Source organism: Branchiostoma belcheri, unplaced genomic scaffold (assembly GCF_001625305.1).
Source record: "Branchiostoma belcheri isolate BF01 breed outbred unplaced genomic scaffold, Haploidv18h27 scaffold8, whole genome shotgun sequence".
Taxonomy (NCBI): Eukaryota; Metazoa; Chordata; class Leptocardii; order Amphioxiformes; family Branchiostomatidae; genus Branchiostoma; species Branchiostoma belcheri.
This window is the reverse complement of record NW_017804464.1, coordinates 5,160,589-5,182,968: the sequence shown is the minus strand read 5'-3', so window position 1 is coordinate 5,182,968 and position 22,380 is coordinate 5,160,589. Positions and strand designations below refer to the sequence as shown.

At 38.9% G+C, this 22,380-nt stretch overlaps 2 protein-coding genes across 4 annotated transcripts in view; one reads left to right on the top strand and one right to left on the bottom strand.

Annotated features, from left to right (window-relative positions):
• Positions 1 to 4,899, bottom strand: part of LOC109486190 (RAB6A-GEF complex partner protein 1-like) — a 54,183-nt gene extending 49,284 nt beyond the window's left edge. The window contains exons 1-2 of the mRNA XM_019789906.1: positions 4,662 to 4,899; positions 2,483 to 2,590 (exon numbers count right to left, since the gene is read on the bottom strand). Coding sequence (XP_019645465.1) covers positions 2,483 to 2,590; positions 4,662 to 4,802 — 249 coding nt within the window. The 5' untranslated portion in view covers positions 4,803 to 4,899. The remainder of the gene's footprint in view (positions 1 to 2,482; positions 2,591 to 4,661) is intronic.
• A 796-nt stretch (positions 4,900 to 5,695) lies between these two features.
• On the top strand, positions 5,696 to 18,794 carry LOC109486173 (tctex1 domain-containing protein 1-B-like). Of its 3 annotated transcripts, none has more exons than XM_019789880.1 (4): positions 5,696 to 5,820; positions 7,925 to 8,086; positions 16,678 to 16,891; positions 17,966 to 18,794. In XM_019789880.1, the coding sequence occupies exons 2-4, from the start codon at positions 7,932 to 7,934 to the stop codon at positions 18,167 to 18,169; spliced, it is 573 nt and encodes a 190-aa protein (XP_019645439.1). In that variant the 5' UTR covers positions 5,696 to 5,820; positions 7,925 to 7,931; the 3' UTR covers positions 18,170 to 18,794. The 3 variants fall into 3 exon arrangements, with proteins under 3 accessions (XP_019645439.1, XP_019645441.1, XP_019645442.1); XM_019789882.1 differs by lacking the exon at positions 5,696 to 5,820 and adding an exon at positions 5,874 to 5,991; XM_019789883.1 differs by lacking the exons at positions 5,696 to 5,820; positions 7,925 to 8,086 and adding an exon at positions 11,895 to 12,108.
• Positions 18,795 to 22,380: the final 3,586 nt, after the last annotated feature.

Sequence of the window (22,380 nt, the reverse complement as noted above, 5' to 3'; positions counted from 1 at the left end):
TTTATATCACTTCCAGATTGTACATAAGTCATTGGCCTGATTTTTCCAGACGTTTAACAAACACATGCTTTAGTCTCTCAGGAAATAAGGGTAAACACTACTGATTACTGAGTAACTGGGCCCTTTGTACATACAATTTACAAATTAAGTCCACAATGATTTGATTTTTTGGTTCCAAGATTTTGCAGAAAACCAATTATGAAGCAGGCGGGTAAAAACAAACACTACCAGCAACGTAACATTAGCCTAGGCTACAGTCATCCTGTGATCATCATAGTATTCATACTACTACTAAAGAATTGGTTCTTGAAACCAAGAAGGTTGCAAACTAAACACTCCAAAACTATCCTGTGATAGCCCCATGCCAGATGCTACTATTAATATTATGATAAGAGCAACAAAATTGAAACAAACTAGGCTGGCTTATATGTAGTTATAATCAAACAATGGATTGTCAATTTTTAATCAAATCGCTGCATTGGTAAATACAAAAGAAAGACATAGGGCTTTCTTCAGTTATTGGTGTCAAAATATGACTGTTCACCCTGAAATGAAATCTGGACGTGACAAATGAACTTCCAGTGAATAATAACTGAGTACTTTGAAGTGTTGGCCTACTCAAGCTGGTACTCTTGATAAGTCTCTGTGGTGGAAACATTAAACTTGACAACTGACTATTTCAACAGGGGTGCCAGAGTATACAGTGCAATGTTACGGAAAATAGTACAATCATTCATATTAGTACAAAGTACAATTTTACAGAATACAGTGCAATCGTATTAGTATAAAGTGCAATTTTACTAGTAAAACTACACTGTATACCTCCATGTGTATACTAATACGAGTACACTGTATTCTGTAAAATTGCACTGTATACTAATACGATTGCGTTGTATTCCGTAGAATTGCACTGCATATAGTGATGCATACCGGTTCACTGGACTTGGATCCGGACTTGTAAGAATGTTTAGGTTCAAGTCCAAAAAAACCTAAAAGTCAAGAACCGAGTCCGGACTTATTACCATAAAAGACCATTTCGCATACCCCTTTTCTTTCCAAACCATCTAAAACCTTCCGTAGATTGTAAAATATTTGCTGCAAAATGAAGAAAACATTGCCATCGGGCATCGTTAAGTACTGGCCTCCATGTTATGTGGCCAAAGTTTCACCCAGACAACATTGCAAGGTTGCCAACATGCAATTTTGTATATAACATGGGTTTAGGTACGGACTTAAGTCCGGACCTGAACCTAAACCTCTGGACTTGAATCCGGACCTGAACCTAAAATTGGGTTTAGGTATGCATCACTANACTGCATACCCTGGCAACCCTGTTCAAGTAATACCGTAGTACTTCAAAGTAATTCACTTTGTCAAGCCTGAGAGTGAGATCCAGACTAGAGATCACGTTGCCTGTTATTTGCCTGTGGTCTACTGAGACTCAACTCTCTTAACAACTTAATCTGCAGCTATGTAGAAAATGTACCAGCTAACCGCCTCAGTCTTGGCACCGAAGTCAAACTGTTATTTTATCACGTATGGTTCAGTGTTAAGTCAGACAGTCTCACTCTGTCTCATCCAAACCTAAAGCACCGATGTCTAAACCATTGTCTTGGGCAAGAACTTAGTAGTAGATAGAAGTACTTATTTTTTTCTTCCTATTGGTGAAGGAACTTTAAGTTAACTCTCTTCAAAATAATCAAATAGTTGCAACACATTTTCAACCAATAATATGCCAAACAAATCACCAAAATCGGCTTTATACATGTGTAAGTTGGATCACTTATAAGAGATTGCTTTAAAAAAGAAAGAAAGAAAAAAAGATAACCCCTAATGGTAGACAATCTTGATGAAGATGTGTTAAAAAAAGGTAGTTTTAAACTAGTTATTTCATTTTTTTTATTTGAAAGCAAGCAAAAACATACACATACAGTGATACACACGTAGTACAAACATGTGTAGGTAAGAAGTGTCCATGTTGGTATGTAAACATGACAATGTTTATTGATTGGGTACACAGTGCATTCTCAACATACATATATCTAAAAACAATAACCGAGACATACAGTGACCTATAGTTTTTATATGTAAATCACGCAATCTGTGAATGGGTTGTATATACAATGTATAGATTGCCCTTTGACCACTTTCTTCTTTTGAAGATGGTGCTATCTAAATTTAACATGACAGTGTTAGAATGTACAAAAGGGTGTCAATGACTATTGTGTGATTATTCCAAGGGATCCTCAAACGACTGCCCTATTGTTATCGAGAGGACAATAGAACAACAACAACATCTATAACGTATTCACGCTATCCATAAAAATGCTGTAGTTTGGGGGCACAAGTCTGTTAATAAGCTTTTTATAACCGCTCAATTTGCCTCAAGAAAGAAAACTTTTGACATACATACACAATGTTATTTATTTTTATGCGCTTGTTATTTTCTATGTTGCAAGGAGAAAAAAATGTACACTCCTACCGTGACTGCAACACTGGTTGAGTCCGGCCGCCATGCTGCCTTCTGATTGGTCCCTAGTGTACGCACGGATTCCTCGGAACGACAGTGGCACACAATCTGTACACATGGCTGTAAGAGGGAAAACATACCAGGTTTATACATACAAATCTTCACTATACAGCAACAGGGTTGGGATGCTTAATATGTGTATGTGCAGGGCAGCCGGGGCTCGAAATTAACAGTGTCCCAATGGCCGCTCGCTACTAAAATTTAGGCTGGGGCAACTGAAAAGTCACTTTGGGACATTTTTGGGACAATAGAAAAATAACATCAGAATGTCAGTCCTTCTTTTGTTTATCACATCAGGCACTCCTGTCTACTCTTCCTCTTGCAATTATAGACACTTGACTTCAAGTTGGACAATTATAGACACTTGACTTCAAGTTGGAGTCATAAATTACACTTCACTTCCCTAAAAACAGGTTGGGACAGCTGATTTGTTGGGACAGTTCATCCTCACTTTGGGACAATTGAAATTTATTTTTGGGACAGTAGGAAGAAAAGTTAATTTTGAGGCCTGATGTGCCCTGGATCTAGGCTAGTAGAACTGTCAAGATTGAAGTCATACAATGAGAAACTCAGAAAGTTCAGTTTATTATGCAAGGACTCAATTATTAAAGGTCTAATCAAGGAGGTTATAGTCAATCTGATATTGTGTGTGTTACATACAACAACTCACAGTCTTACATGTACATTAGCTACTCTAGTTTCTAAACAAAATTCCCTAATTCAAGGCAGCTGGCCTTGTTTTTGAAACATCCTGGTATGATATTTGACAGCACCTAATTTCGGAAGTAGGTCAGATTGACCTGGGTAGAAGAAAACAAGGGTATCTTTCTATCTCTGTAAAGTTTAACTTAAACATAAAACAGATGTGGTTTCAAGTCTCCACAATGAAAATTATTATTTGTGACTGGTTTATTGAAACTTTCCAAGTTACAGGGCCACTGAATTGCACACACAATCCACATAATATCACTACATATGAGCTAAGGTATAACATGCTGGGTTAAAATATTTTATTTCTAACAACCCATTGTTCCATATCTTGAAAATCTTTAAACATTATTAGTGTAGTTGATGTAATGCAATGGATTTGGTTTTTCTTTTAATATCCACGATCATTGATCAATATCAATATTATATCAATATAATAATCAATGATTATTCTGGCATACGAAGTGAAGAAGGTCGTGTAAAGTGAATTTCCAATGGACACAAGGTTAGTGACATGGCAGGATTCGAACCTGGGACCTCTTGGTTCTAAGCTGAATGCTCTGCTGTTACGCCACACGACCCCACTGACTTGTGACTTATCATTATGGGCGGAAAAAACAGTAATCTGTATCCCATTTGCCCCCTTCAGACCCTCGAACAATAATCTGTATCCCATTTGCCCCCTTCAGACCCTCGTTTCACCCCAGGTGTTGATCATCTAGAAAATGACCCAAATAACGAAGATATTTCAAACAGTAACAGCAATGTGTCAACAAATAACATGATAGCTGAGAAATACATGGGTGTCATAGTTTCAGGGCCAAAGGTCATATTGGCTCATAATCTCGTATACTTAGATGCTATGATTTCGTTTGCCTCACACATTTTATAATTTCTTAAAAAAGACACCAAAGGCGAGGAAAGCACCTTAGAAGGATACCATAAGGCATAACGTATTATCATTCATACCAAATTTTTGTTTTAGTAAAATGATTTCATTTGCTCTAAAAGAAATAAAGCAGAAAACGCCCAAAACGTGGCAAGGTTTACAATTTTAGCTTCAAATGGAGAGGAGTTGTGTTGACTACAAACTCGGATATCGAGGTTAGATTTGGTAGGAGTTTAGCTACAAAAGGATTTGAAAGTTGGTGGAAATGGCCAAGGGTCAAGTATACGCGCTGTCAGTCAAGCTCTTTTGTGAAGACTCTTGACGACTTGACGTCAAAAAATTTTCTTTCTGCAGTTCTACACACATAAGAATCAGATGCTGTGCCAAAGGAATAATAAGTCGTGAACTAGAAATGAAAGGATTTACAAATCTGTAGTCACATACTAGTAGCACGTTTACGTCGATGGAGACCGTAAAATTTCAACTGACGACTGGTGTCCAAAGAGCGATCTCCGGCCAAAAGAAAACACTCACCCGGCAGTACCAAATCGCTAGGGATCTCTCCGTGATGACGGCGAATAGAACGCGGTCGCGGTTGCACAGCACCGCGTGGAGGCCTCCGATGTCTTCGGGAGGCACCGCCAGTGCCTTGGGCCATCCTACTGGGAAATACATGGCAGAAAAGACCGAGAAAATCACTCGATGGCACTCTGGCAATCGCTGGAAGTTCACCTAGGTCGCCATGTTGGGGACGTCAAGAAGTGTGTCGTTACTTGCGATCTGATTGGTCAATTGTAAGCAAGCTAAACCAATAGTACTCGATCTTCTATATCTCTTCGGATGTACTACGAAAGCCTACAGCTACTTATATCTGTGGTGTATTACAATAATCAGGTCCAGGTTTAGGCCTATTCTCAAAGCAGATCATACGGTGGCAACATGGCAAGGCAGTATCCTTTGGCCAGAGGAGTGTCCTTTAGCCACCGGGTGGCCAATAGATACTGTGTGGCTAATGGATAATTCCTGGCCAATTTGATACACTTTTTTGCGGCCACCGAAAGATGCACACAAAATGGTATCATTGTTGGCCACCTTCTCTGGCCAATTTTAGGCCATTTTCTACTTTCTATTCAGCCTGCAAAGAAGTCTGGTGGAGACTTCAAAATATCTAGATGTGCTTGGAGATTTGTTTAGGTCCGAACCTAGAACCGATCCTCTGAACCTAAATCTGTACTTGGACATGATCATGCCGAACTAATACCCAGCCATAGTTGTTGTTGTTGTATCGTGTTGTAAAATTTTTAGCAAATCTATGAATGAGCTTCATAGATTCAAAGAAAAAGAAAAAAGAAGAAAAACAACTGAAAAATCCTATCAAAAAGAAATTGTCTAAAATCGACGTAACTAAAGTTAGGTGTGCTTCAGTACTTAAAATTGTCAATAAAAATATTCATTGAAAACTGCGTTCGGGGCTTCCTTATATATTGTACCTGTGGGCTTCGGTAAAAATGGGCGGGGCAACATCCAGGTTGACCAATCATATGCCGTCCTGCGAATTTAATTAGGTGATTATCAATAAAGTTTGCAGTTTCCCGGAGCGACCGGGTCAGCGCTATTCAGGGGGCCACATTGACAACTTGTGGGTCGCATTCCTTACCTGAAAAGACTGCTGAGTGGAGGGGCAACGTCTCAAGTAAGTGTATTTATCACTTCACCATGATAACTCGCCCAAGTTTTAGATTAACTCCCGTTTTGTTGTGGTAAATCCACACCGTGTTTGTTTACTTCCGGTTTTTGAGGTGGACATATTTCTAAACGCGCCAAAACCTGAGCGTTCCTGCTATTTTGGAATAGAAATTTCCAGGTATTTATCAGCCAGATTAAGGACATTTTACAGTAGGTAACGTGGTAACTATGTGTTGTTTTCGTGTGTTATCGATACAGTGTTCATTCCTTTGTAGACACGTCGGTCTTTTGTGGAAAACAAAAAGGTTTTACTCGTGTAGGTTTCATGTACAAGTATGCAGACAGTAATGTACACAGTGTCAGTTTTCACTCTCTTTGTTTAATTTCTTGTCAACCAAAGAGTGTAGAAACCAAGCCATTAACGTTTATAAATTAAGAACTAGATTTTAAGCTCCTTGATCACACTATAGAATTTTCAAGCCCATCGCCCCCCTCCCCCTTTACCTAACCAGTCAATAAATTGGTTAGGCCACACCATTTTAATTTTATGAATGACATCCTCTGAAGACCCCCAAACCAGTACGAAGGCGAATAAAAAAAAAGTCCGGCCAAAAATAAAAATGCTACTAAACCATGTACCACAGGAATTGCTGTGGCACATGCTGGCTTTTTGCAGAATTTATGAAACCGCACTATTGACTATAGTATGTACTGAGTTCTTGGAGATTTGGTAGCCATGGGTGCCCAGCTCCGTATTGTTGCTAACTACCATGGACTACTCAGGCCTAGAGCCAGGCCAGAGCCTCCGTGGACGTGATAATTTTTTTTTATTTTGAGAACAGGCAAAAATCAATGCGCAAGCGGATGTCATCCATAAAATTAAGTCGGTGTGGCCTTATTGTGGCCGGTGTGGAAATTCCTGAATTATAGGTCTGCGGTTTTGAAGTGTTAATCACATGAAAGACTTAATTGTCAAAACTACCAACTTATGCATCCACCCAGTAGCACCAGTCTTTAATTACATTGAAGCCAACAACATATAAATTGAGCACTATTAACAATTAACCAGTGACAAGAATTTATATCCTTATCAATTAGGTCACAATAGCTCAGGTGTGCATAGTAAGGTGTATACAGGAAATAACGTGTAAATTTGTATGCATACTAGTAGTAAGTGTGAAGGTATTTCCAGTTTTGTAAGGTTACTGCGATTTCATTTTACAAGCTAAAAAAGAGGCCCAAGATCTCACAACAATTGTGATTGTGGCCAATTAGAATCAAATGTGTGCTAAAAAATTATCATGACAAAAGACAGACTGTCTTAAGCTTTCTAAACAAATGTGCAATTTATGTGGGGCATCCGAGTGGTTAGCAGGTAAAGATGTGTGGCTTATAATAGTCTGATTCCATGCATGCCAGACATTATGTACTTGGGAAAAGTACTTTGCACGATTTTTCTGACTCCAATCAGGTGTGAAGTGGGTCTTTGGTTGGGAAGGTAAAACCATGGGTTAAAACTAAAAGGTTCACAGTACAACCAGCTGCCGCCATGCCACGTGCCTGTGAAGCTGGTGTGTTACGCCAAAGGGCGGTTATACCGGCTATACAGATACAGAAGCTGGTGTGTTACGCCAAAGGGCGGTTAAACCGGATATACAGATACAGAAGCTGGTGTGTTACGCCAAAGGGCGGTTATACCGGCTATACAGATACAGAAGCTGGTGTGTTACGCCGAAGGGCGGTTATACCGGCTATATACAGATACAGAAGCTGGTGTACACCAAAGGGCAGTTATACCAGCTATACAGATATAGAAGCTGGTGTGTTACGCCGAAGGGCGGTTATGCTGGCTATACAGATACAGATACAGGTAAAAGGCAACTTGCTTGGAAGGAGAGAGATGGAGCTCCACCTTCCAACATTGTGCCCAAGACACAGAGGATTCACCTGAGAACACTCTTTTCAGTCTTGACCTCTTGTCAAGGAACTAGACTATGAAAAACCTGTTTTCATTATTTTCAAGTCAGGAGCAATATAAACAGAGTCCTCAGTCGATGCAAATGTTTTGCTTTCATCGTTTATTTCTTGTTTGCGTTGTTTCGCGTATGTAGGTCAAGTATGTCGGACAAGCAGACCAGCGACATTGCCCGCGACAAGGCGGCGCGCCTGTTGAAGAAGAGGGGGAGTGCGTCTTCGCTGAACACCTCCGAGGCCGTCCCACCCCCCCAGCAGTCCAAACCCCCTCCCCCTAGGGAGAGCAGACAGAGACATGGGTAGGTGTATTTAGTATATGGTTCAAGTTCATTGACCTCAGCAGAAAGCCTTGGTGCCATTCCCTTTTTAGGCCACACCAATTTAATTTGTTGGTTCTCGGATTTTTCAAAAAAAATTAAGCGACAGGGCAAAAAAAAAAGAAAATTAGATACAGATCTAGGCTTTCTATTATACAATGTAGTCCCAAATGCCACGATAGCAGCCATGAAGTCAACACAAAAGGCTGGGTTAAAATTTAAACAATGAGTTTTGAATGTATAATGAAACCAAGTTGCATTGATGGAAAAACTGTAACAATTAGGAAGAACAGGACTTTCCTCAACTATTGGGGACAAAATATGAGCATATTTGAGTTGATTCAGAACCAGGATCTTTTCTTTTTTTTTTGCAAATCAGAAAAAAATGAAGAGGCAAATCCGAGACCAAACAAATTAAATTGATGTGGCCTAAATCACCTCTACTAGGCTTTAGGAAGAGGCTGGATAGAGTAGAAATCAGTTAAGAAAGATAACGTACCAGGATGCGGAAAACTACACTTTCTAAGCGGACCAACTCCCCTGGCATGTTATCTCTCTATTTGGCTAATTTTACGCTCTCTAGCCACTTTCTGAAGCCTGGTAGAGGCTACCCTCCTGTATTATGACCCCGTTCATACCATACTTTCAAAAACCGGTTGAAACCGCTACATATTTAGCGAGGGAAAACCTGGCTGAAACCTCTAGCGTTCATACTAGACTTCTCATAGTCATACTGGGGGTAACCGATTTGTAAAAATCCTGTCCGGTGAATCGGATTTAAACCCCTAAAAAAACGGTTGATTTGCATTCACACTAGACTAAAACAAAACTTTTTTTTAAACCGGTTGAAACCGCTAGTAAAAGTCTGGTATGAACGGGGTCATTGTAAACCGGGGCTTCCAGACTTTTTATGGAGCAAGTGCTAGTATATCAGAGCCCTGGTATATAAAAATGATGGCAATGATTCCTTCCAGCTCTTGATTGAACTGCCGCCAGGTAATTCAATCGGCTACCCACACAATGTAGTTACACGTACAGTTAGATGTAATTTCCATCACAGAAATGATACCACATTTCCTTAGAGACTTTAGAAAAAAGGAAAAAAATAGATTGTACTACCTTGTAGTATTATAATTTTTTTATCGCATTAAATACAGGAATTGGATATAGTTGAATTAGATGTAAATTGAATTAGATCCAGAAAGCAACAGTCAAATCGAAAGGCGCTGACAACTGTCCTGTCAACTGTCCTTGAATGATGAATATGATTTTTCCAATAAGCTGTTTTTCAGTTTGTTTTCATGCAATTTCAGGGCGGCAAAACTGGAATTATTCTGAATAAGACAGTTTCATGATATGATATCGAGACATACTGCTGCACATCAGCACATTTGAATCAGTATTTCATACTTTGGAGTTTGGACACTTAAAAACTGCAAAAACAAGCCCCAAGATGAGTCCTTTTTATTTTCCCGATGGTACCCTAAAAATCAGCCCAGGGCCCTTCCAGTAACCGTTTTTCATCACAGTTTTCGGTATTTCTGTTCCACGAATGTTGATATACACTATACAAGCATGTACATTGTAGATAAGTATGTACTAGATAGGTGACTAGAATATTGACTTTGAAATATCTGGTTTCCAAGCCCTAAAAACTGTGTCTGGATGCCTTTAAATTCAGCTGAAAAAGCCATGACTCAATGCCAGCCACCTGTGAACAAAGTTGTAATTTTAAGGCCCACTTTCAAAAAATAACTGTTTAGTTAAGTTGCTTTGGATGTCATATTACACATCTTACTTATTTCCTTCCTTTAGAACTGAATGTGTTTTTTTTTTCAACAAGATTACCGGTATATTAAATGAGGGCTTGCATGGAGGGGGGGGGTACAAATGACCCAAAATTTTCGCTACTGATTACGAATTACATGTACGTTAAAAGTCTCAGAGCTGATTACAACTTTACGCTTTGCAGTTAATGTCCTATTACGGATTACGTTGATTTTAGGGGAGGCTGCCTACAGATTACAAAGACTAAAAAGGCCTGATTACGTCTTACAAAAAAGGGCATGCAGGCCCCCTTGAATACTAGTATTTGGCAGACAAATTTATGCATCTCTGAAATGGACCAGGTGCAATTTTACAATTTGTCTCTAGGGGGAGCTTTAAGTTTAACAGACTATTTACCTGAGAGGCAGTACAGCTGGTAGTTAATGTATTACCACTGCCAAGGCAACTTAAGTGGGCTGTGTTTTCACTGGCACTGGTCTGTTTGTTTGTGGCTTTATTAGTTTGGAGACTGCAAACTGGATAGGTGACAGATCTTATATGCACACTTTTTTTACAAAGAAAAATCAATTAAAAGCCAAACATTATCGATGGAAATTAGGTTTCCCCTTTATGTATAGCATGTTTTGTATAACGTGTTAAGTATTGTCTAAAATGATCTTCTAAGGGAATGCTTAATTGAATATGACTGAATTTTTTTTGGTGAATTCTGGAACCAATTAAGTTATTGACATCCAAAAAGAGTATTTTTTAAAAGCTAGAAAGCAGAGACCATTGGAGACAAAAGGAGACCACAAAAAAATTTTAAAAGTGCATCCGCAAGCTTTCGATCCTGAACTCAAACTCTGCTTGATCCCTAACATACCTGTTCTAAGAATAAATCGATCTTATTGTCACCGTTTGAACGTCCGAATGGTCTAACACCTTTCCTACACTTCCCAGATAAAAACCTCTGTATCAGGTAAAACAATTTTACAACAGAAATCTCCTTATAACTTATATCTCTTTTTGATTGGTCAGACCGATGGGAAAACAATTGTCATTTGCAAACTGAGTTACATAAGTTTTGACGAAATTGTACCGGCCGCGGTCTTTATAACGGAGATGAAAGACTTCTGGTGACGTGGTCTTTATTTTCCTAATGGCTGTTGGACAGTTCACAAATGTCCAGTATTTGAGTTAGAAGATGCATGTCTTTGTCAATCTGACAGTAGGAAAAGATACATTTGAGCTTTTTTAGTTTGCTGTCCAAATTCTTGGGTCAGACTTTATCCTCAGATTCCACACTGATAAGGCTCAGGCCACACCAATTTAATTTCTTGGTTAACGGATTCGCCCGCTTCATTTTTTTTTCTGATTTGCAAATAAAAATAAAAATTCAGAATCAACTGCAAAATGCTCATATTTTTCACTGAACACTTGAAAACAGTCCTTTTCATCCTAGTTGTTACAGTTATTCCATCTTTCAATGCAATGGTATCATGGAAAGTTCAAAATTCAATGTTTGAATTTTGAACCAGGCTGGTGTGTTGACTTCATGGCTCCTATCGTACCATTTTGGGCCATAATAGGATGCTTAGGCCTGTTTTTATTTTTATTTTTTTTCGCCCGTCCTCTCCATTATCTTTCTAGAAAAATCCGTTAACCAAGAAATTAAATTGGTGTGGCCTCAGAGCCAGAAAACATTTTTCAGGGAGTTCTGAAATCTCTCTGAAAAAGAAAAAAAAACTCTGTAAAGTCAAAAGTACAGTCATCCATTTATGTTGGATTAGTTCTCTGCAGGAGATGGGTTTATTCAAAGTTCTAAAAAAGAGGGGATGGAAACATAAGTCTTTATTTGCGGACCTGAATGTTTGGTGGCGAAGCCTGGGATCAGAACGTGCCTAATGAGGTATCATCTGTTTACCCTGCACAAAGGAACCGGCAAGGCACCAGGCTAATAAACCCAAAGTAAATGTTGTTCAATGCGTGGCGTGTAAACGGGTCTGGGGAGCAACGCACAGGCGCTGCGCTTATCGGGAAAGCCCTTTGTCACGTTCGGTAGTCCGTGCCGCCTACTGAAAAGGGACGAACCAAAAGGTTACCAGGTAGCAGCGGGCGGGGGAAAAACTTCAATTGAGATCACTGGTCGCGAGCCGGGCGGTAGATGCAGGGATGGATTTCGCTAAGCTGCGATCCTCCTCCTTCGGGACGGACGTGGATAACCAGCGGAAGCCACGGTAAGACGTCGCGTCAGACAGCGCGAGAAAGTTGCAGCTAAAACCTAGCTACATTTGGTTGAATGAAACCTTTACATTTTTTATTCCACAAATGACAGGAAAACACAAATCTGTGTCGGAATGTCTGTAGCGTACTTTGACTTTGGTTGAGGAATTATATTTTCAGTTTTTTAAATGAGTTACATGCACATGTACCGTGTTCAGCTATGTGTTTGGCTGTTGCTAGGCAGATAGTGTATGTCACATTTCCACCAGCAATGCTACTAGTAGATACCCTTTTAGAAGAGATATTTAATATCGAAGAGACAGAATATGATATACATGTATCTTTTAACTAGAATGCATAAGATCATCAAGTACTATCGGATATATTGTAACGATACTGCGTAGCTGGTGAAACGTTCTATTGTAACACAGGTTAATCTATAAGCCAACAATCATGTACGGTTCTCATTGTATCAACTGTTCAAGCTTTTAGTGTTTACAGTTACTCTGTGCTCTGGCTTTCTCACATCTGGAGTTGAGCATTTTGATTTCTGTTGCTGGTTTCATGACTTCTAATGTCAATTTTGTTTATTATTAATAAATCTACTTTTAAATGTTCTCTGCACTACTTGCACAGGTTGGACCAGTAAGGTACAGTTACATGAAAGTGGCTGTGCCATTAATTGATTAAGTGATGGCGTTTGTTAAAAGTGAATTATGTTTGGGACAGAACATCTAACATCTTTGTCCATAATATCACCAGGGTCCATAATATTGCCACCTTGAGAAACAGTGTGCTTAAACTTTTTTACTGCAACATACTCTAGGTATGTACATTTGAGGTGTGCAGGAGAACATACCAAAAGTATGTTGCAGTAAAAAATATCTTTAAGCACACTGTTTCTCAAGGTGGCGATATTATGGACCCTGGTGATATTATGGTTTGTAATGTAATGATCTGTACTGTTTCATTTCTTTTGTAATGCTACTAAAGCTTTGAGAAATTTGAGTTTGACAGTCGCAGAAGACAAAAAAACATTTGTCCTGTATTTTTACCAGCATGGCCCTGAGTATTTAGCTGTGTCGACACCTGTTTGGAGAGTTTCTATGGTGATGTCATGTCCGGGGTTTTCTGGCAGGTCAATTTTAGCAAATCTTTTACTAATGGCAGGCTGAAATTACAGCCATTTCCTCATCTTGAGACAGAATTGGTGTGTCTATGTAATAAATTTGAGTCGAGTTGGGCTATTTTTTGTATTGACAAGTCTTCAAATTTAGAGGTTAAAGGAATAAAGAATTCGACATGACTTTTGATTGAAAAGAATCACTAGAAAGAAAAATGGATTTTTAAAAACATTGTTGACTTGGAACTTGGAACTCAGTCTTTGTCCTTTTCTTTTGTAGATTGTATACCTTTTAAAAAAGCCAGGTTAACATTTTGTATGTGCAAATTAGAAAACAATTCAAATCTTTTCATATTTTGGCCCAAGAACACACTAGGTTGAAGCTAGCTGTCCATGTCTTTCTTGGTCAGGTGCTGAACATGTATTCAACTAACTGTACATATCAATGTACCTCACTGATTCCTGACCCATTTGTTTGAGCAGTTGGTCAATTTGTCTCAATAGCAACCACCCCCCTATCAGCTAGTACACAAGCCTGAAGCTTTACTGTACTGTAACTCAGTGTTATGCACGGTTAGAAAAAAAAGATGAACCACAATTCAGCACTCAAAGTAACTAACAGTCAGTATTTCTTCATAGTGCACTGGGTGGACCAAAATGAATTTTGAACCCTGGCTCAAAAATACTACCCCTTAATAAAATCATAATAAATTTTTTGAGTATTTCAAAAATGTCAATCATAGTATGAATAAAACTATGATCCTTACTTTTTCAGCTGACCTCACACAAGTAATAGTCTACTAGTAATGACACATGAATCAAAATCCAGGCCAGAAATGATCACAGAATCATTGAGTCTTGTTTTTGTGTGGTTTTATATTTGTGTGCCTTTATCACGCTTCGTTGCTTGATCTCATGTGTAACTAAGAAGGACTAGAGTCAATAATCAAATGGTTCTTATCACAAGTTTTCATCCAGTTCACAAACACTGTGACAGTTGGACATGACAAACTAACACACAGCCAATAACTCTCAACAGATTTGTTTTCTGAGTGTCACTGAAACAACGTTCCAATGGACCACAATTGGTTAACCTGCACTTAACCTATTGCATTTGCTGGCTGTTAAGAAAGAAAATTCCAGTTTTATATTTCCATGATTCTATGGTTTTTAGAGGAATATTTTTTATGGTAGCAATTCTGACAACGGTATTATTTTGCATATTACCATTGTCAGAAGTTGATAAGCATTAAAAATCAGCTTAACTTAATTTGTTATTAAAATAGTCTTGATTCTGTGATGCAGTGGAATCCAGTCGTGGTGTTGCAAAGAAAAGTAATAATCAAATTGAATGCACTTTGTTTAAACACATTCAAGCATTACTGAATCAAGTTGTGTTGTGGTAACATATTTTTAAGAGGTTGTTAAAGTTAGGAGAAACTTAATAAAAACCCATGTCGTGTACCTTCAAAAGAAGCAGCTTTGTTGTTATGGTTTGCATAGCAAGTTCAGAAATGTTGCCTACCAGTATTGTTCAAGCTACAACACTATTGTGGTATGCTCTTCAAACACATCAATAAAATTCATTGATTCTCATAAACAGAACTGATAAACATTCCTGGATATCTGCTCAATCAATGTATGTCAAACTCAAAGTCAGTTACGTAAAAAGATTAAGTCATATTCCAATAATTATAAAGCTATCGGCTATATGCATACAGAACTGATCATGAAAATATTAATGGTAAGGTATAGCTAGAGGTGTGTACCTATTACAAATTTTAGATACAGTTACACGGGTTTAGGTACAAGTCTGATCCTGAAACTGTACCTGAATTTGAATTTTCTGAACTCCTTCCATAATGACATAAACATGAACTTGACCGTTTAATGTAAGTTTTTGTTAATGGAGGATTCTTTTACAAAACATGGGCAAAACTAAGATGTTACAGTTATCATCTCCTATCCTGCAACACAAACCTGACCAAAGTGACATCTAGAGGAAGTGTAACTAATATGCAACAGATCTTTCAGGGTAGTTAACACTGTCAGTCTGTAACACAAACACACTGTCCTTACTTTGGGACCCATGGGGGACCAGCTATTTACACAGTTTAGGTCACAAATAGGCCATGTAATTAGTGTGAAATTAATTAGGTATAGTACCAGGGATTTCAACTGTAGGTATTCTGTAGCCTCTTTTTCAGGCGTTCCCAGGTTTTTTTTGGGGGGGAGGGGTATTTTCCATAAAAAAACTCTGACCGATCCCGGAACAGAGGCTAGGTATTCTGGACCTGTGCTTAATCAATTTTTCCGGTGCAGAACCAGTACTGTGTACCAGTACACAGCTTTAGGGGCAGTGGGGTTGCATTACATATGGCTTGCACAAATTTGTCATTACCCTTATAAAACTAGTGTTGTGTACCCTTGCAAAAGTGGTGTTCAGTGCCCCATACATTTTGTAGGTGCCGCATAGGTGGTGCCCCGATCTGGCATTTTCAGCATTGGTGCCACCTTAGACTAGATTCCTTGGAAATTGGCCACTAGTGCTGCACTATCATCATTAATCATTTTGGGGCTCCTCATACTGTACCAAAGTCTGAGATCCTCCCCCTGACATGAGCCAGTCATAACAAATTAACCCCTTGAATACCATGACAGAAAATGGCACCAATGCCCAACAGATGCCCACCATCCCACAGGCGTTCATGTCTCTATTTAGGCCGACTTTAGACTGACGACGGTTAGATAGTCGTACGAATGTTTATCGTCAAGATGTTGCCAGCGACGATATTTTACCACCGTCTAAAGACCATCAAAACAGTCGCACGACGGTAATCCTCAAATCGTCGTCACTACCACCTCGGGTCCTATTGTGTGATCCTTCAGGGGGGGGGGGGTCCGAGGAGGATTTTCCACCGTCTAAAGTGAACCGTCGCTGGCGAAGGAAGTGGGAGGTCATTGGCCTTATGCAAATAAGCCTGCAAGGGTTAATTCATGTCCAAGCACATCGCCTGTATCATCAAAATGTCGTCAAATCAAAGACTTTATATCGTCATACGTGTCTAGTACAATCCCCTGCCACCAATCACTACTCCTCCGGTACGAACCGATCCGCCGATCCATATTTCCAGGCCAATATAGCCACGCCAACGGCAGCACCGAACGCCGGGTTCAAACCCGGAGTATTGCCCCGTTCGGTACATGTGCCTCATATCCCTTCTTTGCTGGGCACAAAAGCAGAATAATCTGCTGCAGCATGCCGAAAAAAAGGGGTTCTCTCGCCGCCATTTTGAATTGGCGCGCGGCGTGCTATCCTGCGCTGCGGGTGTCCACCACACTTCCTGGTCATGTGTCTAAAGGCAGCTGCCGCCCACAACGATTGTTGTGCGATCGTATACCGTCGTCAGTCTAAAGTCGGCCTTAGTGTCTCACATGTTGTATCTCCTTCTCTCCTCAGCTCCATCAGTACGGTGTCCTTTATGGACGAGCCTAGCCACACAGATGAGCTGCACCCTCCGGTGAAGCTGGAGAACACGTACCAGATGAGCCCCACCAAACGTTTCCCTGTCAGCACAGTCAGACACATCCTGAAGGACGTCCTGCAGAACTACCTACAGGAGGAGAGGTACGAACCTGAGCTCTGCAGGCAGATGACCAAAACTATCTCAGAGGTAAGACGGACTTGGTAATTGTCTAGTAATTTTTGTTTATTAAAATTTTCCACCCAGGTATACATCGAAGGAACAGGTGTAGCACCTTTTCCAGCTCCCTCCCCAAATTACAATAAAAAACATTTTAAAAAATCATTGGAATTATACACATTATCACAAAAATACGTCAATGGCATGGACCTATAAAACCAGTCAGCGTGGTCTTAAAACTACATGTATGCATGAAGCATATCTGCAAGACTATGTACATAGAATGTCTGTATCAAAGTTATCCTGAAACCTGTTGTTTATTGACTGGACAAGATGCCGTTTGAATGACAAAATGTCTGACTGACTTGACACTGCAACCTCCAAGACCCTAATTGGCATTTCTAGTTGATTCCATTCAGCCACTAGTCGAGGAATGCACGACAATGTAGATGTCTTTTTAGTGAGTGACCACTCTGGGGCTGTCCTATATAATATAATTCTTTGCTTTGGTCATGTACAAATTTTGCTCAAAATCCTAAGTTTTGAAGAGAATTCATTGGTCTGATGTCATTCATATTTATCATGATGATATATATGAATCAAAGATGACAGTTTTAATTCTGTCTCTTTAGTGAAGGACTCTGAGTGGTCATTTATGGTCATTTGTTAAAAAAGATGCTCCCAGAGGGACTGGGGTTTCAAAAGTCCGGGTATGGAAATAGTGGGATCATTGTAGTAGTGGGATTGTGTGGTGTAACAACAGGGTGTTTGGCCCAGAACGCAGACTTCATGGGTTCGAATCCTGCCATCGTCATTGATCTTGTGTCCCTGAGAGAGGCACTTTGCACGACTTTCCTCACTCCACCCAGGTGTAAAATGGGTACCTGACTTTAGTTAATGGGATGTGGGAGAAAGTGATCCTTATGACATTTGTAAAGGAATTCAGTATACATACTAAGCAGCATACTACCTGATTTTCTTTCCACAGTCTCCTCCACAGCTCCAGGAGGCTAGTACACAATGTTTATTTTGTTTACCGGTATACATGTGTATTACACTGTGTTTTTCAACAAGTTAGAGTTTGTTTGTCAATTTCCTCTCCAGGTTATCAAGGCTCGTGTAAAGGACCTGATGGTTCCCCGCTACAAGATCATCTGTCTGATCCACATCGGTCAACTCAACAACCAGGGACTCCGCATCGGGTCCCGCTGCCTCTGGGACCCAAACAACGACACGTTCGCCACCCAGGACTTCCAGAACGGGTCGCTATACGCGGTGGCAACGGTGTATGGAGTCTACTACGAATAGAAATCTCTGTGTCTGCAATAATGTGTAAACTTCAGGGTTTTGCCTCGCTCTTGGTTTCTTCCTTTCGTCTGGTTTTCAGCTGCTGTTTTCTGTCAAACTGTGGGAATGGACATCATTTTTGTCATCTATTGAAGCAACAAGGTTTTGTACTGTAGTCTGGCTATATCATGTTTCTAGTAGCCCTTTCAACATAATTCATTTATGCATCATGTGCTAACAATAACATGGACCAATTATTGTCAGACAGAGAACTGTCTTTTACTATTATGAGTCTTGTCAGAGGTCGTGATGACTGGTTTCCATAGTGTCTGACAAAGAATCCTGACTGCTTGCAATTCTACCATGTTCTGCTAGGGGGCACAACTCACCCAACCCAGCACCAGGCCGGACAGCCTTTTTTGCCTTCCAGACTATACCACTTTTTCCACCAACCCAGACTTAGCTCTTGTAGATTAGCGGGTCAATCATCCCCAGAGGGAAGCACAGGCTAGAAATTACAGATGCAAGGCAAAACCCAAGTTTATAGCCTAAGAATGAAATAGTTTGTTTGTATGACTGTTATGTATATGATGAGAGCTTCAAAAGAGCTGTAAAGATGTAAAGAATTCTGATTTCTAGCACAATCATGTAAGGCCATGTTGATTTGATTATATGGATGACATCCGCGCGCGCATGAATTTTCGGCCGTTTCCCAAAAAAAAAGAAAGTTTTCAACCATACTGTAAATCGTACAAAACAGTTGCAAAATGAGCAAAAATATACCATAAGTTACAAAAAAATTAATAAAAACTATACCAATGTCGTAGAATGCCAAAATCAAACGAAAAAAGACGAAATTGTAAAGAAATGAACTTGAAGACTAGATTATTCGCCAAACCATATTCTGTGCCATTTGCTCAACCCTCATGACCACGTAGATTTCATAATGAAAAGAACTTTTTTTTTTTGCAAAACTTTTTTTTTATTCGCACGCGCGCATCAGTTTTGGGGCTCCCGGAGGATGTCATCCATATAATCAAATCAACATGGCCTAAATTCAAAGATTTCACATTGCACTGAGTTTTTGCACAATGTCATGCGAAAAACCTCTGAGTTTATTATTCAACAGTTCTACTAAATAAATGATCATGAAATTTTTAGAAAATTAATCAGATAATAAAAAAAATAAATTAACATTTAACAATATTATATAAAACAGGGTCTTGCTGTAAATGTTGCAAAATCACTGTCAATACTAGTATTTAAAAAAAATTCATTCCGTCCACTTTGTGACATACAATGTACTTGCTTTTAACAAAACACAGAATCATGAAATTGTAAAAAAAAAATGTACTAATAAAAAAATTTCACACAGTGACCATGGCTACAGATACTGTAGTTTGGAACCTGACAAAAAATATCATTATTGAAAGCAAACAGTGCTTACAGGACCTGGTATAATTATTGTGATTAATATGTACAACTGCAAGACTTTAAAATTTTGCTTTGTTTGCTATAATATGTAATACAAGTCTGACTAGTACTATTCAGATGGTACCATGTGCTATAGTGAGACCGTGCCTTATAAATAATAATAATAATGATATATGAAAGTTCTTAACTAGCCTCTCTTACTGGTAAAATTTAAGAGGGTGTGTGGGGGGCAGACTAATTATGTGATTGTGGACAGTCTTTCCTGGTATGTTCTGATGCACTACAGGTGTTCAGACACAATCATTTTAACACCACTGCACTCCATCATATGTGATATGGTTGTCGGAACATACATTATTGGGGGCCTGCATGGGGGGAGGGGGGTCCCGACAACGCTCTACGCTAAATTTTGAGAGCCGGCTATGTATTATGCTGAATTCAGGAATCTTCTCGATTACGCTTTTCGTTAAATTCCAAGTGGCTACAACGCATTACGTGGAATTAAAACGGCGAATACGCTCTATGCAAGATGCGCCAATTACGCTCTACGTTGAATCAGAGCAGTCCGTCTATGCTCTACGTAGAATTAAAACGGCCGATTACGCTCTACAGAAAAGTGTTTGCGGGCCCCCATTATTGTACAATCATGTAGCTTGAGTTGTCAGAACAGAACGGTGTATCATTCTGAAATGATCGTACTGCAATAATTTGTACTAGTAATAAAATCATGAATATCTGATGGACTTGATACATACATGTAAAATGTATACATGTGTAAGTATTGCAATTGGATTGGCTTATTATGATAGAGTAATGATATCTAACATTAATAGTTATTAGAACACTAATTATAGAATAGCTACTATGTATGCCTGTTGAAAGTCTGGTTTGCACATTGAAACAACAAATTTCAAAATGTACCATCAACTACTATAATTCTGCCAAGTACCCTCACTGCCAGTTGACATTAACGTTAGATGTCATAATTTCTTTAAATTTGAAGGAAAAGAAATTTTGAGATCTAATGTTATATTTATTATATAATAATAATAATAAATACAGCATTCAGATATCCAGGTGTTCAAGACATCCTTAGGCCATACCAATTTAATTTGTTGGATCTCGGATTCGCCTCTTCATTTTTTTCTGATTTGAAAAAAAAATGTTTGGTTCTGACTCAACTGAACTCAAATATGCTCCTATTTTACCCCCAACAATTTGGGAAAGTCCTTCTCTTCCTAGTTGTTACAGTTTTTCCATCTATCAATGCAGTGGTTTGATTAAAAGTTCAAAATTCATTGTTTAAAAAAAAATTATTAAACCAGTCTTTTGTGTTGACATCATGGCTCCTATTGTAGCATTTGGGGCTATGAATAATGGGATGCCTAGACCTGTTTTTATTTTATTTTGCCGTGTCCCTTCATATTTTTTTGATAAAAAGTCGGACAACCAACAAATTAAATTGGTGTGGCCTTAAGGGCTCAATAAGATAAGTTGTCATGTGGATGTCTCTAGAGGTACCTGGTAAAATCACTGTTGATGTTAGGTGTAAAGCATGTGCAATGTCTGTCATAACATTGCAATGCAATACCACAGAAACAAGCTTTTTGTTTTATCGTTTGTAAAAATACAAGTACTTAGTGTCCAGCACTGGCATTTTTCGTATTTGGTTGTAAAAATTCTTCATGATATGTACTGTGGGTGAGAAAATATCACAATTTGATATTGATGGCATTAAACTTGAAATATTTGCCACATTCATGATTGTTGACTTTTTTAAGTCGTGAGACAAGAGTGTCTGGCATACCCAGAGCTAACTACAGTCAACTATATCAACAAGAGTTCCGGAAGTTCTGCTGCAGTACCAAGGTCATCCACCCGGAGGCCCATATTTGACCTTGACCTTTGTCTTCCTAAGACTTACCAACATACCAAATATCATCACAATCCATAAAGGCATTATGAAGTTATGCTGACTACAAATGTGCGGAAACACAAACACACACACAGACACACAGGCCAAAAACAATACCTCCATTTTTCATGGAGGTAACAAAAGAAAAGTCACCACTAAATGTCATGTTTTTAAAATGTATTAGAACACTGTATGTAATGTGCACATTCTTTCAAGATACAATCATATGATAGACACTGTCTCTTACATGACATAATAACTCTTATACAGGTGTATACACTCAGCAATTTTCTGTAAACAGTTAAAACTAATAATGGAAACACAACACGGATTGCTGCATTTGCTAAGGAAACAACTTTAAAAATTAATTATAGCTTCAAGACTTTCTCTTAAACAGGACACAGGAAAAAGTAAGTATGCATTTTTGAGGAGAAAAGTTGCTCTAAATTTGCCCCTTTTGTCTGTTTTTCATGGTTAGTTTTTCATCACTTCCCCCATTCATCTGGCTGTGCCAATTTACAGTAATTTCTATAAAATTTGAAATAAGTATATAATATACTAAACAGTATGAATATGGTCAGTGCGGTCACATTTGTCAAGCAGTTTTCATTTCTAAGCAAGGCTACGACAGAATGGATGGTGGGCAACAATAAACAAGTAGTATAACCATTTCGGTTACTGTATGTACACAAGACAGCATTCCTTATTACTGTCCTAAAATGTCCTCAATCTGCTGTGACATAATCTTTAAGTTAGCACACAAGGAATGTGACCAGGCTTTCACCTAAAAAATATCAGAAACCCAATCAACTAAACGTTTTTTCTAATGTCCATGAGACCTCTACCACCTATCAAGAAACCTCTGCAAGCCTTTTGAGTCTTT